Source organism: Pagrus major, chromosome 19 (genome assembly GCF_040436345.1).
Source record: "Pagrus major chromosome 19, Pma_NU_1.0".
Taxonomy (NCBI): domain Eukaryota; kingdom Metazoa; phylum Chordata; class Actinopteri; order Spariformes; family Sparidae; genus Pagrus; species Pagrus major.
This window is the reverse complement of record NC_133233.1, coordinates 29,951,418-29,967,660: the sequence shown is the minus strand read 5'-3', so window position 1 is coordinate 29,967,660 and position 16,243 is coordinate 29,951,418. Positions and strand designations below refer to the sequence as shown.

Below are 16,243 nucleotides of genomic sequence, written 5' to 3'. Positions count from 1 at the left end.
TGTGTGTGTGTGTGTGTGTGTGTGTGTGTGTGTGTGTGTCCTGTTGTACAGAGAACAGTGAGTCCCCGGTGTCATCAGTCTACATCATGATCTCTTTTTGTTTTTCACAGCCTGGTGTACTGCGTTAGGGTTGTGTGTGTGTGTGTGTGTGTGTGTGTGTGTGTGTGTGTGTGCACGTTTGTGTGTGCTGTTGTCACTGCAGCATAATGTGCATTTAAAACAGAAATCAGTGTTTATGAACAGGACGGTACATCGTGCAGCTCAGACTGGAATCTAAAACTGTGAAGTCAAACGTATTTAAATGTTTTTTATAACCTGACGTCTGTTGAAGTCTTCATGTTCTCCTCATGTGAACACTGTCAGACTCTGAGCTGCAGCTGTGAGTGTGTTCGCCTGTCGGTTCTGTTCAGCTGGACTGACACTGAACGTTTTCATTCATCTTAGTGTTTGGCCGAAATGTACGACTTCACCGAGGACTTCACCCCCTGACGTGGCGCTCACACTGAACATAAACACTGAATCCTGATCGATTAGGAAGACGATGCCCTATAATATGAAGCTGTAGATGATCCGTCATCAGTTTTTATGTCACAGCTCAGTCTGACAACAGTTCAACAGCATGTCAAATACTACAGCCAGAATATTAAACAAGATCCTCTGACAGCAGCCATGTTGAACCGTTGAGCTGCTCAGACGACCAAAACTTCAAACCTGCCAGAAGTCAAACAGACGGACTGATGATCATTCAGTCTGAGAACAGACGTGACGTTTTATTCTTTGTTTAGACGTTTAACAACAATCATGTCGCAGAAAATCAGATTTATAATCAGGCTTCATCTGTTCAGTGTCTGCCTGGCATGCTGGGTTTTTAGGCTCCTGAACAGAATGAGTGAGTACAGACACCGATGTAAACCCACTCATCATCTCCTCCTGATGATATAAAGTCAGGCTCAGCCATCATCTCCTCCTGATGATATAAAGTCAGGCTCAGCCATCATCTCCTCCTGATGATATAAAGTCAGGCTCAGCCATCATCTCCTCCTGATGATATAAAGTCAGGCTCAGTCATCATCTCCTCCCGATGATATAAAGTCAGGTGAAGTCTCGTAGTCCACAGAACATTTCTGGAGCTTCACAGTAAAACAGAGTTGCAGCAGCTGGAGATGATTTAAACATCAGATGTCTCCATACAGCTACCAAACTTCACCTGACTGTCCATCAGCATGGAGGAGATGATGACTGAATGTTGATTTGTGGGTGAACTGTTCCTTTAAATGTGACTGATATGTGTCATATGAATCTGTACATGTGAAGATCTGACACGCTTGTTTCCGTCCAGTGTTTGGATCGGGTCAGGACTCAGAGCGTCTCACCTGCAGGCTTACAGAGAAACGTGTCTGTATGATCAGTACCTTCTTCTTCAGCATGTCAGTGTCTTTATAAAAGTGAATGAAGGGAACTCGTCTTCAGAGTGATCCTCCCTCTTTGTCTCAAACATCAACAACTAACTGAGCACCACACACACATATTTACTGTACAGTACACACAACTTTAGTGTAACACAATCACTCACACACATCTACCATCTACTGTAACTGGTACCTGTTTACTAACCTGTCTCCACTCAGTTCATCTGTTTCTGTACTTAGTTCTGTAGATTACAATCTGTACATCTCCAAAACAACCACACACACACACACACACACACACACACACACACACACACACACACACACACACACACTCACACACACACACACTCTCTCACATGCACACATACACAGTACAGACCTCTGTGAGGAATCTTTGGGTTCACTGATATGTGGTCTGATGTCTGAACAGCTTGAGGTGGGTCAGAGTTTGATACATCAGGACGTCTGTTTGTGATCTTTACACAGTGTGTGTGTGTGTGTGTGTGTGTGTGTGTGTGTGTGTGTGTGTGTGTGTGGCTGTGTGGGTCTGTGTGTGTGTTAGGAGGAGGCAGGCTTGCTGTAGTCCTCCACCCCGGTGATGGTGGCTTTGCAGAAGAAACAGTCCTTGTTGTTCATCAGGTGCTGGTTGATACAGGCTCTGTACGGGAAGAACAGAGGGACAAACAACTTTAATAGTCATGTGACTTTCCTCCCGCATGTGGAGGTCGGAGGTCACAACAGTCTGGTCAGCATTCAGTGAAACCCTCTTCTGATTGGTTCCACTCTCATGTCTGCCCTCTAAACGTGAAACGTGAAACACGTGAAAAACCCAAATCTAATAAAATAAAGTTTAATGTCTCTTTTTTGTCCACTGTCATTTTTACAGACCAAATATTTGTTTCAGTGCTAAAACAACTTTAATACAAATAATTTAATGCTAATGTTTCCGTTTTACGCTTTCATTTTGTTTTCGATGCCAGAATTCACGTCACTGTTTTGGCTCATACAGACGTCCTTGCAGTCCAGAGTCGGGGTACAGACAGACACATGGGGGAAAAATGAGCCCGAGTTGAGCCTTGGAGGCGATTGGACTCAGCTCAGGTCGGTTTGGTTTCCTCCTCGTGACAGCGCTCTCAATCAGCACCAGAATAATCCATACAACTGCTGAGTTGGCGTGCCAGCGAAGCTAAATCAAGCGCACCTCCAGGATAACATGAAATATGTATTGAGGTATGTATTGGATGAAGGTCTGCTGCCCACAGAGCTGCAGAGGTTTTCAGCCACAATCAGCAGTTACCAAACAGCTGACTCACACCATCACACGCACACCTATCTGTACCTGTGTGTGTATAAATACATCACATTTACAGTAAAGTGTGTGCGTTCAGATCGATGAGGCCTTCAGGTGAGCGACGCACCGTCAGCTCTGCAGGAGACTCAGTGTCAACAGCTTCAATGGAAACATCACAATTCATTTTAGAACGATAAAGAAGTTTTACATTTTGACTTTTCATCAATACAGTTTGTTAATCACCAGGAACATAATGTGGTAAATGTTTGAGTTTCCCTTCTTATATTATTTTCACTTTAACAGCAGAACATCATGTTCAGATGAGATTAATTGTTTACCAGTTAATCATAATTAATTTAACTGATTAAAGTTATATAACCCAACAACACGGAGGATGAGGAGGAACTTAAAGGAATAGTTCACTCTAAAACAAAATTCAGTCATTATGGACTCACCCTCATGCTGATGAGAGTCCGGTGTAGTTTCTTATTCCTCAGAGTGCAGCTGGAGACCCGCGGGGTTCCCTCCGCCAACAATAATCCATATAACAAGCGTAAGTGGCGACCGAGAGGAAAAGGTCCATAAAACTTCACAAAAACTTTGTAATATTCCTCCATACTGCTCGTCCGCTGCAATCCAAGTGTCCTGAAGTGGTGACATCCAGAGTTTACTGGAAACAACGTCATTTAGTACATTTTACAGCCTAAACAGTCACTATGCTGTATCTGCCTGGAGGCACGAGGCTCCTCACAGCGTTTGCACTACGGAAGCCGCCAGACAAGATGAACGAGACTCGCGATAGATACACACCCGTATTTACATCCTGCTGTGAGCGACCGAGCGACACACAAACACAAGAGGGACCTGCTGCACTGGTGATTTGAAACTTTGACACTCACAGCTGGAAGTAAATACGGGTGTGTATCTATCGCGAGTCTCGTTCATCTTGTCTGGCGGCTTCCGTAGTGCAAACGCTGTGAGGAGCCTCGTGCCTCCAGGCAGATACAGCACAGTGACTGTTCAGGCTGTAAAATGGACTAAATGACGTTGTTTCCAGTAAACTCTGGATGTCGCCACTTCAGGACTCTTGGATTGCAGCGGACGAGCAGTATGGAGGAATATTACAAAGTTTTTGTGTAGTTTTATGGACCTTTTCCTCTCGGGCACAATTGACGCTCGTTATATGGATTATTGCTGCAGGAGGGAACCCCGCGGGTCTCCAGCTGCACTCTGAGGAATAAGAAACTACACCGGACTCTCATCAGCATGAGGGTGAGTCCATAATGACTGAATTTCATTCTAGAGTGAACTATTCCTTTAACCTCACTCATCATCTCCTCCTGATGATATAAAGTCAGGCTCAGCCATCATCTCCTCCTGATGATATAAAGTCAGGCTCAGTCATCATCTCCTCCTGATGATATAAAGTCAGGCTCAGCCATCATCTCCTCCTGATGATATAAAGTCAGGCTCAGTCATCATCTCCTCCTGATGATATAAAGTCAGGCTCAGTCATCATCTCCTCCTGATGATATAAAGTCAGGCTCAGTCATCATCTCCTCCTGATGATATAAAGTCAGGCTCAGCCATCATCTCCTCCTGATGATATAAAGTCAGGCTCAGTCATCATCTCCTCCTGATGATATAAAGTCAGGTGAAGTCTCGTAGTCCACAGAACATTTCTGGAGCTTCACAGTAAAACAGAGTTGCAGCGTTCTGCTGAACAGCTGAAGCAGCTGGAGATGATTTAAACATCAGATGTCTCCACGCAGCTCGTCTGCTGTGATCTCAGAGATCAACCTGATCTGACAGGACGAGTGAACTCATCCTTTAAAGTTAGCAGCGAGTCAGAGGATGAAAACATAGTTAGATCTTTATTTTAAATAACAATTAGCATATTATGTTATCATCTAATCTCTTGGTTATTTCTTGATTCATCAATCAGTTGTTCAGTCCCAAACTGATTTGAAAACATGTTTTTTACACCCTCTACGTGCGGTCGAGCTGGTGCTAGCACTGTTAGCTCAGCAGCTCCATGAAGACTTCAACTTAATAAAGGGTTAAATATGGTCTCCTCAGATCAGTGTGATCTCTTCTGTCCTGCAGACTGTGATCACAGCAGACGAGCTGTGTGGAGACATCTGATGTTTTAAATCAAGTCTGATGAGTGAGGTTTGTTTTTTGGGTGAACTGTTCCTAGAAATGTAATTATTATTTACATGTCCTAAAAAACTTACAGTGCTCTTCTCCCTGTGTGTTGATGAATGAAAGTTGCTCCATGAGAATAAATGATCTAAATAATAATAATGAACAGAAACTGGACCGAGCTGAAGAAGTTTTCTCCTCCAGAATCTGCAGGACTTCTGTTTCTGACTGAGGAGCAGATGAAGAGTGTGTGTGGGGTGTTCACATGAAACGAGCTGTGTTTATTTGTGTGTGTATGTTGGTGGGCGTCTGTGGACTCACTTGCAGGACTTGTGGGAGCAGGGCTTGAAGATGGCAGAGATGGAGTGAGCGTAACAGATGGGGCAGAGGTCTTCTTCACTGGTCGGCTGCAACACAAAGAAAACACGTCAGTCTGAACTGTCAGCTCGTCCCTGTGGTAAAAATAAAGCTCAGCATTCAGGGAGAGACTCGTATCTCTTTATGCTGCGTAGCTTAGCTTAGCATAAAGACTGGAATCAAGGGGAACCAGTTAGCATGACTCTGTCAGATGATGACAGCGTCCACGCTCAGCAGCTCTGATGTCACAGTGTGACCTCAGAGCCCGCCGGCCTCCTCTCACCTGCTCGTTCTCACACTTCTTCTTTAAAAGACTTGTTTCTTTAAAATTCTGTAAAACTACAAAGATCATAACAACATCCACACAACTCTACACCATTTAAAAGTCAAAGACACAAAGAAGAAACACTAAAACTGTAAATGAGTCCAACGGATCAGAACTACAACAGTGTGATTATCTAACATTAATCTAACCAGACAAACATACTGAGAACCTGAATTAGTCCTAAAAGCTTTAATATCGTGACATTAAGTTGGTTTTTCAGTCTCATTCAAACACTGACGCTCTGTGACGGCGCCGACCCGACCGACAGTCACAGCGCCAGTGTTTGAGTGAGGGAGTGAGACTGTTGTTAGACTGGAGACAGATGAGCTCTGATCCTGTAACTCCACAGTCACAACCAACACAACCGACACAACCGACACAACCAACACAACCAACACAACCAACACAGTCAACACAACCGACACAGTCAACACAACCGACACAATCGACACAGTCAACACAATCGACACAGTCAACACAATCGACACAGTCAACACAACAACACAAAGTAAAATCACTGCCTCATCGACAACTTTATTAATCCCTGAGGGGAAATTAAGTTTCTGTTCCTCACAGCTTCATTCACAGCTGAAGACAGACAGAGACACAGAGACAGACACAGAGACAGACAGAGACAGACAGAGACACAGAGACACAGAGACAGACAGACAGACAGACAGACAGACAGAGACAGACAGACAGAGACACAGAGACACAGAGACAGACAGACAGAGACACAGAGACAGACAGAGACACAGAGACAGACAGAGAGACAGACAGAGACAGACAGACAGAGACACAGAGTCAGAGACACAGAGACAGACAGAGACACAGAGACAGACAGACAGACAGACAGAGACACAGAGACACAGAGACAGACAGACAGACAGACAGAGACACAGAGACAGACAGAGACACAGAGACAGACAGACAGACAGACAGAGACACAGAGACACAGAGACAGACAGAGACACAGAGACAGACAGAGACACAGAGACAGACAGACAGAGACACAGAGACAGAGACACAGAGACAGACAGAGACACAGAGACAGACAGACAGACAGACAGACAGACAGAGACACAGAGACAGACAGAGACACAGAGACAGACAGACAGAGACAGACAGAGAGACAGACAAAGACACACAGACAGACAGAGACAGAGACTCTCACCTCGACCTCTCAGACTGAATCCACATTATCTGCATCAGTTTCAACATCAGCTTCACTTTCACTACAAACTTCTGCTGCCTGTTTTATGACTGACTGACTGGCTGGCTGGCTCGCTGGCTGTTACTGGATGTTCATTTATCATCACAGCAGTTGTAGGACTGAACACTGGATCCAGGTCATGTGACCCATTGACTCAGAATCAACACCACAATGTCCTGGTTGAGTGAGACACACGGGTCAGATCATCACTGCTGCTGCCGAGAGGAAGACACTGAAGGTGTTACAGCGATGTCAGGAGGTGGACAAGCTGCAAACACCGAGTCTAACACATCACATAGATCTCACACATAGATCTCACACATAGATCTCACCACATAGATCTCACCACATAGATCTCACGCATAGATCTCACGCATAGATCTCACGCATAGATCTCACGCATAGATCTCACGCATAGATCTCACGCATAGATCTCACGCATAGATCTCACACATAGATCTCACACATAGATCTCACACATAGATCTCACACATAGATCTCACCACATAGATCTCACACATAGATCTCACACATAGATCTCACACATAGATCTCACACATAGATCTCACACATAGATCTCACACATAGAACAAAGTCCTGTTTCTCTCCACCTGTCGTCTCCACACAGCCGGCTGTCTCCAACCTGTCAGCACCTGTACCTCCTCCTCCTCCTCCTCCTCCACCTCCTCCACCTCCTCCTCCTCCTCCACCTCCTCCACCTCCTCCTCTTCTCACCACCCACAGACAGACTGACAGCACGAGAAGGAAAAGACTTTAATTACAGTCAAACTACAAAGGAAATGATCTCACTTCCTGGAGAGCTCGTCTGATATGTTCAGGAAAAACATTGAACTATTAACATAAAGAGGAAATGTTGTTAATTAATGTGTCATGTGTCCACAGGAGGACTGAAGTTTAACGCTGACAGTCAGGCAGCCAAAACACTTCTGGTGTGTCGGTGTGTTCAGTCAGGATTCAAAAATCAAAAATCCATCAGAATAAGTTTTCAGTTACAATCATACAGATCAAACACCGGATCAGCCGACAACCTCAACAACAAAGAGTTTCAAAGACGACACAGCTAGCTTAGCATTAACCTGCAGTTAGCGTTGCATTTTTATTTTCAAAAAGACGCCGAGATAAAGTCGAGAAATGTTGTAAAATATCTTTGTAAAGAAAAGTTTGTCAGGACATGAAACCAACGACCTGTTGATCTCTACAGATCCACATGAGAGAGTTTAATGACGGCAGATAAAACATCTTAACGATCATGTATCAGTATCTGTTCTCTGTGACAGCTGATGAAGACCTGCTGGCTCATCCACTCTGATACCCTTTCACTGGTCAAAAGTCCCACTTAAACCCTTTGGGATGGCAAACAGAGTCCTTCAAGTATTTGGGCATCAATATACCAAAAGACCTGGCAAAATGATCAGAATGCAACTATTTGCCTATACATAAAAAAATCAAGGAAGACATCGCAAGATGGACCCTAATTCCTTTCTTTAGTCTCAGCTCGAGAGTTGAATCCATTAAAATGAATATATTACCCATCATATGCTGCTCAATGGAAAGGCATTGTAGAGAAGATATCTTCCATTCCCATACAAGCAATCCTGATAATAACCTACACAGTCACATAAATACTATTGATAATCCATGAGTGAAATTTACTCTTAAAACATGGAAAACTATTAAAAAAGAATATAAACTAGAGGGAGATATGGCAATCCTTAAATGGTGCGCATATGACTCAGACTTCACACCTAATAAATTGGATTCTAGATTGAAGGACTGGACAGCTGAAGGAATAACAGCTTTATGTAAAGAAAGAAAGAAAACACTCATTAGAAAAACAAGACTTTTACAGATATCTGCAGATGAGGCATTACAGTTATTTGAAGATGAAAAACGTGACGGAGCCAAGAGTGTGTTGAAAGAACTACTTAGGATATAATCTGGTGTAAGATCATTTCATGCTTGTATAAAGGTCTGTTAAATCTTAAAACACATTCAGCCTCATATATTAAAACAAAGTGGGAAAAGGAAGGAGGGATTATTATATCTGATGAAGACTGGACAACAATATGGAGATATCAATGGAAGTGCACCAGTTCACAGAAATGGAGGGAATCTGGTTGGAAAAATCTCATAAGGTATTTTATTACACGCTCACACTATGATAACATACATATAATAACCCTCCCGTTTGCTGGAGAAACTGAGGAAACCAAAATGTGAACCATCACCATGTCTTCTGGGACTGCCCTGTTATTAAAGACTATAGGAGAGGGACACACAAGGTCCTACAAGACATGTTCGAATGTGAAATACCTTTCGCGAGTAAAACCATATTTTTTGGGTGTTTACCTCAAGACTGGTCAAAGGAGATAAACTCCTAATGAATGCACTGCTGGTAGCTGGTTGTCACAGGAGAGCCCAACTTTAAATGCATGGATGGAAACTACAATGGACATTTATAAAATGGAGAAGACAACAGCATCTGTCAATCAGCACTATATAAAATAAATGTATTATTATTTATTATTAATCATAAATCAGAACAATTTGCTTCTCGCTGGCAAAAAATGTGTTTTCTATGTAACAGCCGACAGGCCTGATTTTACTTTCACTAACCAATAATAAGATTGTAAAGAAAATATCACTAACAGTTCATGGTTCTCTTTTCTGTTTGTTTGTTTGTTTGTTTGTTTGTTTATGTGTATATATAAACAAAAAGACTGAGAATTGTAGCAAACATGAATATATGATGTATACATACGATATTTGGAATACATCTTGTGAAGATGAATACCAATAAAAAATAAATTACAAAAAAAAAAAAAATCCCACTTAAACCCGCTCAGATCAGTAAACTCAGCATTTACACCGGGTCAGGTGACTCTGCAGTAGACCCGGGTTTTTATCACCTCAGCTCGGCTTTGATCTAAACATAAGACCGAGGTGAACGTGCTAAATTCTGACGTATTTCCCACCAAGTGAAGTGATGACATGTTATCTACGTCACATCGTCAGCAGCCTCCGTGCTGCCTGCTGCTCAGAGTTTACTTTAACTGCTGTCAGTCGGTAAAAGAAGCCGTCCGTCTTCGTGTCGTTCTGAAACACCTGAGCTTATTTTCCTTCTGTGCTGATTTAAGTCTCTCCGCAGTTTGACCTTTGACCCCTGAAGTCAATCTTCCGCTTTTAGTTTTTCTTCCCATCGACAGCTTCACCAGAACGTCAGACTGATGTTCATCAGACTCCAGGACACTAAACGATGAGCTGTGTCCTGGAGGATATCGACGAAGAAATGATCAACACATCATTTTATCCAAAATCAAACACTTTGTGTTTAACATCAGCTCCTCTGAGTCTGGATCAAACAGTAAGATGGTTTTTAAACCGTGAAACATGTCATCAGCTGACAGCAGTGAACCACCTGCACAAGATGGCCGACAGATCAAACTGAGCTGCTGATGAAGAGAGTACGTGTCCATGAAGCCGTCTGCATTTAAACAGTTTTCTGCAGGTGTTTCAGAGCTGATCGTAAAATAACCTCACGACTTCATAACCTAAAGCTCTTTACATGTTCCTGCATGAGAGCGGCGTCACTTCTTCTGCAACACTGAAGTTAAAAGGACGATGGACTGAGAGGAGAGACGTCTCTTCTCTGTTTACATACAACTGACTTTAAACATGAGGAACTAGACCATCTTTTACAAACCACACGACATCATCCTGGTACAGACTGATTCACCACAAACCTCACTGTGATATTCAGTCTGACACCAGCTGCATTATAAACAGAGAAACAGCACGAAGGAAACGTGTCTGTGCTGTTCAACCAAAACAGGAAGAGGAATCATTTTCCCCGGTCACTCTCTCCAGGTGACGCTGGATCAATGTGAATAACTGTGAAACTCATTACTGCAAAATAACAAGAAGCTGCTGATGGAGGAGTGAAGAAGGTGAAGAGGGAGAGAGATAGAAACCACCGGAGTTAAAACAACAGACGGACGTTCACTGTGTCGAAGTCTGTTCCCCTGTCCATCTGTGTCTCCTCTCAGCACCGGTACCTGACACAGGTGCTGCAGAACCGGGCCATTGTTTCTACAAAACCTGCAGACTCATTAATGCAACCGGCTGTTTGACTCTGACTGTTCACAGACCTGAGATCAGTTTCACGCGTGAATTTTTGTCTACTGGAGACTTTTCTTTTTTTTACTCGGCTCCACCAATAAAAAAAAGAAAACCTTTCTCCTGATTTTATTGAAGGAACTTTTTCCATTAGAAGTCGTAAACACAGGAGAGAAAATAACTGAGATCAGACTGAGATCACAGATCAGCTGCCCTCAGAACGTCTGGATGTTAAGAACACAAACGTCTTCACAGACTCCAGATTAACTCAAATCAAACCCCAGAACTTGTCTGTTCTGTGTGCGAGCCCGTCTGTTGGATCTCCTCTCCTCCTTCAGACGGACTCACCTCCACCTGAATCTGCTGCCTCCTCCGTCCGTCCTGACAGCTTCTCCTCCACTGCCTCTCTCATCCTCCACCTCTTCATCTCTTCTCCTTCCTGCTGTTTGAACACGGCGCCTGTGTTACATCAGCTTCCCCTCCTACATCCTCCTCTGTGAGCAGCTGTCACTCTGCTGCCGTCTGATCCCTGCCCACCACCTCCACCAGCTCCACCACCACCACCACCACCACCACCACCACTTCCACCCTGCTACACTGAGGCCGTCACTACATCACACTAATGATCATCACATCACAGACTGATCCACACGGCCCTGCTCACCTGTAAACGTGCAGAATCTTCACTTTTAGGTGATCAAGAGAGGAGATGTAAAGATCAGCTTTCAGTCCTACTGCTGCAAACCTGTATTAAAGTGCGATGGAGCCAAATGTTCCCTGAAATTCAGCCGTCAAACACAAATAATTAACCAACGAGCTGTGATCCAAAAGTCAGACAGAGTTCAGAGGACGAGAGAGAGACAGACGAGAAACAAAAGAGACGACTACAAAACACACACACACACACACACACACACACTCACACTCACACACACACACACACACACACACACACACACACACACACTCACACACACACACACACACACACACACAACAGTCGATGGTTTGTAACACAGAACCGTCCTGGAAGTCGTCTTTGGAAACTGTCTGTTAAAAGGCAGCTGATTGGAGGAACCGTCCGTCTGTCAGAGGCCGACTTCAACCAATCAGATGAACAGAAGGAGAGCACTGACAATAAGTCAGTGGAGAGAAGAGTGAAGACGTCTTCAGATGAAATAAACTCTCCAGCTGTTCTTCGTTCACTTCAGGTCGTCTCACAGTTCAGCTGCAGGACTTAAAGTCCCATCAGTGACACGTTTACATGAGCTGAGCTGATTACAAAAGGTCAAAGGTCGACTGTTTCTGATGAGCTGCAGTGAGAACAGTGTGTCAGGAAGACAAACTGAGCTGTACGATGAACCGGACCACACTTCTCATCGCAGGCAGTTATAAATATAAACCTGGAGAGAGAGATGAGTAAAGAGCAGTCAGAGCCGAGTTCAGAGAAATAAAATAAATATCACATCGCAGTCTGTCACAGGCAGAGAGAGAGAGCCACGGGTCAGTATTAATGTGTGTGACTCGCCCTGCAGGCTGCGTGAGCTCCAGCCAAAAACTGAGTCCTGACGGCAGACGGTTTGAGGGGAGGAGGGTCCAGAGGAGGACGGGGTGATGTGATCGGTGCCGGCGCTCTGGGAGCCAGCGATCATCTGAAGCTGAAATACCAGCTTGGAGAGGAAAATGTGTCTGGACTCAGGCGAGACGAGGACGCCAAAAATAAATAAGTGTGGCAGCTTGAGAAGGGCGAACATCAACAGCACAGGGAAGGAAAAAACACAGAGGGACAGATGACAAGGGACTTAAAGGACGAGATGGAGACGGAGACGACGAGTCACAGCTCATCAGAGAAACAGGCCGAGCTCACAGAACCTCTCACCTGTTCATTATTCTTCATCATGCTTTAAAATGAAACTGGAAAAACGTTCAGCACAAGTTCATCCAACAACTCACAGTTACACACAGTTACACACACACACAGTTACACACAGTTACACACAGTTACACACACACACACAGTTACACACTGACACACACACACACACAGTTACACACACACACAGTTACACATGTTCAGTTCAGTGTGACGACAATCAGCAGAAACACAATGAATCCTGTCAGATGATCCACATGAAGAGACGCTCGACTCAAAGCAAACAGTTTAAAAAAGAAGTGCTGCAGCAGTGTGTGTGTGTGTGCGCGTGTGTGTAACTGTGTGTGACTGTGTGTGTGTCAGTGTGTAACTGTGTGTGTGTGTGTGTGTATAACTGTGTGTGTGTGTGTGTGTGACACCGTGTGTGTGTGTGTGTGTGTGTGTGTATAACTGTGTGTGTGTGAAACCATGTGTGTGTGTGTGTCAGTGTGTAACTGGTTCTGAGTGGCATAAAATATATAACTACATTTATAAACAGAACCTATGACACACAGTTCAGAGTCTTCAGCAACAGGAAACATTTCTCTCTGCTGGTCTGAAACGTCTTCTGACCTCTGATGGTGTAAAACTTTAATAAAAGATCAGATTCTCTTTGTGACGACTGAACCAGGACGACTCTAATCACCAGTCCACCGTCTTCATGTCAGTGTTCCCAGCACATCATCATTAACCTGGCTCCAGAACGTCGCCACCTCTGGAGATAAACTGACACAATCTGAGTGAGTGACGTGCAGAACTCTCACTCTGGACCAGAACTCTCACTCTGGACCAGGACTCTCACTCTGGACCAGAACTCTCACTCTGGACCAGAACTCTCACTCTGGACCAGGACTCTCACTCTAGACCAGGACTCTCACTCTGGACCAGGACTCTCACTCTAGACCAGGACTCTCACTCTGGACCAGGACTCTCACTCTAGACCAGGACTCTCACTCTGGACCAGAACTCTCACTCTGGACCAGGACTCTCACTCTGGACCAGAACTCTCACTCTGGACCAGGACTCTCACTCTGGACCAGGACTCTCACTCTGGACCAGAACTTTGCTGTTCGCTCAGTTTCTGACACTAACCCGACTTATTATCTCCTGGATTTGGTTTTCTGTCACAGTTTAGTTAGATTTAGGAAAAGCTGGTTTGGATTAATTAGAAACGTTCACAAAGTTTGGTCGGAGGAGAACTTCTAGCTTCACCAGGTCGACTCGAGGTTCATGGTTAGATGAGCAGCACATAAAGCTGAAGACTAGCTCTCCAGGTAAAGTTGACGCCTCATGCAGCTCCTGAGGTTGGGTTCAAATCTTCTCTGTAGTTTAAGTAAAATTTGGCTTTAATTTTGAACATCATGAAGTTCTTTAGACGTCTGACTGAAGCTGAAAACAAACTTTAACTTTGAACCCTGTCAGGACGTCACTTTGACATCACATATCACAAGTGAACGTTAAAAAGACGTCAGAAAAACTCTTTTGTCTTTTCAACGTTGTCAAAGACGTAATGTAACTTAAACCCAGGTCAGCTCTGCCGTCAGACCCGGCTGCTGTCTTCAGCATGTTTGAAGTGAGAGCAGCTGAACGTGACGTCTGGTGTCAAAGACCAACTGACAGAAAACACCTGACGACATCAGGGCGAGCAGTGAAACCATCAGTATCATATTCGTCTTTCCTGTGATCAATAACTGGACCGGCTGTGACACAAACAGCATCTGAAGAGCTCGACCGGGTGACGTCTGACGACAGGAGGGGAGGAAGAAGGAAGAAAAGAATGAAAAACTAATTCCTGTCTTCCTGAACGGGAGTTTACTTCCTCTCTGTGACGAGGATCAGTCGACCTGTTGGTCTGCGGTTTGAGATTAACAGCGAGCTGCCGGACTGTTGGATGTTGGGTGTAAATATAAATGCAGGCAGGACGTCAGCGCTGACAGCAGCAGCAGCCGTGTGGAGAGAGATGTCAGGATTTATTGTGGAGCTGTCTGGATCTGTCATGGACCCACTTTAATGAAACGCCTTTGATAGAAGACGCTGACTTAATAACTGTGACACACTTTCCCTCCTCCTCCTCCGTCTCACCCAAACCAACACGACGGCCGGAGAGCAGAAGACTCTTTCATTTGTCTCCACGGATCAACGGAGAACAGCTGACGACACGCTGACCGACTCCACCAGACGTTTCTGGGTTCAGGTGCAGAACGACACTCTGACGTTTCAATGAATCATTAGGATGGAAAGTGTTGAAGCTCTGAGGCTGAACTGAGGCGCTGATGCAGCTGTTTCTCTACAGAGTCAACACTTCAGTTCATTTAGTTTTAGTTTGACTTTGGTTGGAACCATTTTTATTTATGTGTCTCTGTGACATTGAATATAAACTGTGTGCTGTTATAACACAACACACAGAGAGAATGAAGCAGCAGCGACAGGAACCTGTTTCCATGGTTCAGGTTGTGATGCTGTGCAGGTCAGGACAGACGGACTGATGAGCGCTGCCTTTAACACAGAATACAAGTGTGTTGATTTTATCTGACCAGATGTGTTGACGTGTTTATCGTGTATGTTTCAGACTGTGAAAGACAGAGAGAGAGTTTAAATTAAGAATCTTTCCTTTCACAGCCGACACTGAACTCACAACCAGACACTGAACTCACAACCAGACACTGAACTCACAACCAGACATTGAACTCACAACCAGACACTGAACTCACAACCAGAAATCTGCTAATTTGTTGATCCAAAGAGAGAACGTGGGTCACGATAGTCTCTTATGTAACAGCACAGAAAAATTATTTTTTAAAAATAAATACAGACTAGACGACAAGATAAATTAAATATAGTAACATATATAACATATATAAACATATACAACATATATAAACATATATAACATATATACAGTCATGGAAAAAATTATTAGACCACCCTTGTTTTCTTCAATTTCTTGTTCATTTTAACGCCTGGTTCAACTAAAGGTACATTTGTTTGGACAAATATAATGATAACAACAAAAATAGCTCGTAAGAGTTTAATTTAAGAGCTGATATCTAGCCATTTTCCATGGTTTTCTTGATAGTAACCAAAATCACTTAAGTTCTTACATCAATAGCTATGGCACTGTACTGCCAAAAACACTGCTTTTAAGCATTCCATGTTTTCTTTTCTGTTTGCTTTAAACACATGATACACACAGGAGTTAGTACTTGATTGCGTAACCATTGTTTTTGATGACTGAAGCCATGCGTCTTGGCATGCTCTCCACCAGCTTCTGACATTGTTCTGCTGTCACAGCAGCCCATTCCTGTTGCACAAATTCAAACAAATTTGCTTTGTTTTTGGGCTTGTGGTTCTCCATTTTGAGTTTGATGATTTTCCATAGGTTTTCAACTGGATTCAGATCTGGTGATTGAGCAGGCCAAGGCATGGTGCGAATGTTGTGGTTCTCCATCCA

At 43.9% G+C, this 16,243-nt stretch overlaps 1 protein-coding gene across 2 annotated transcripts in view; it reads right to left on the bottom strand.

The window, feature by feature from the left end:
* Window positions 1–738: 738 nt before the first annotated feature.
* The window catches only part of rnf123 (ring finger protein 123), a 134,026-nt gene continuing 118,521 nt past the window's right edge, over window positions 739–16,243 (bottom strand). For both annotated transcript variants that reach the window (XM_073488218.1, XM_073488217.1), the window contains exons 39-40: window positions 5,170–5,255; window positions 739–2,070 (exon numbers count right to left, since the gene is read on the bottom strand). In XM_073488218.1, the coding sequence (XP_073344319.1) occupies window positions 1,971–2,070; window positions 5,170–5,255 (186 nt within the window). In that variant the 3' untranslated portion in view covers window positions 739–1,970. The remainder of the gene's footprint in view (window positions 2,071–5,169; window positions 5,256–16,243) is intronic.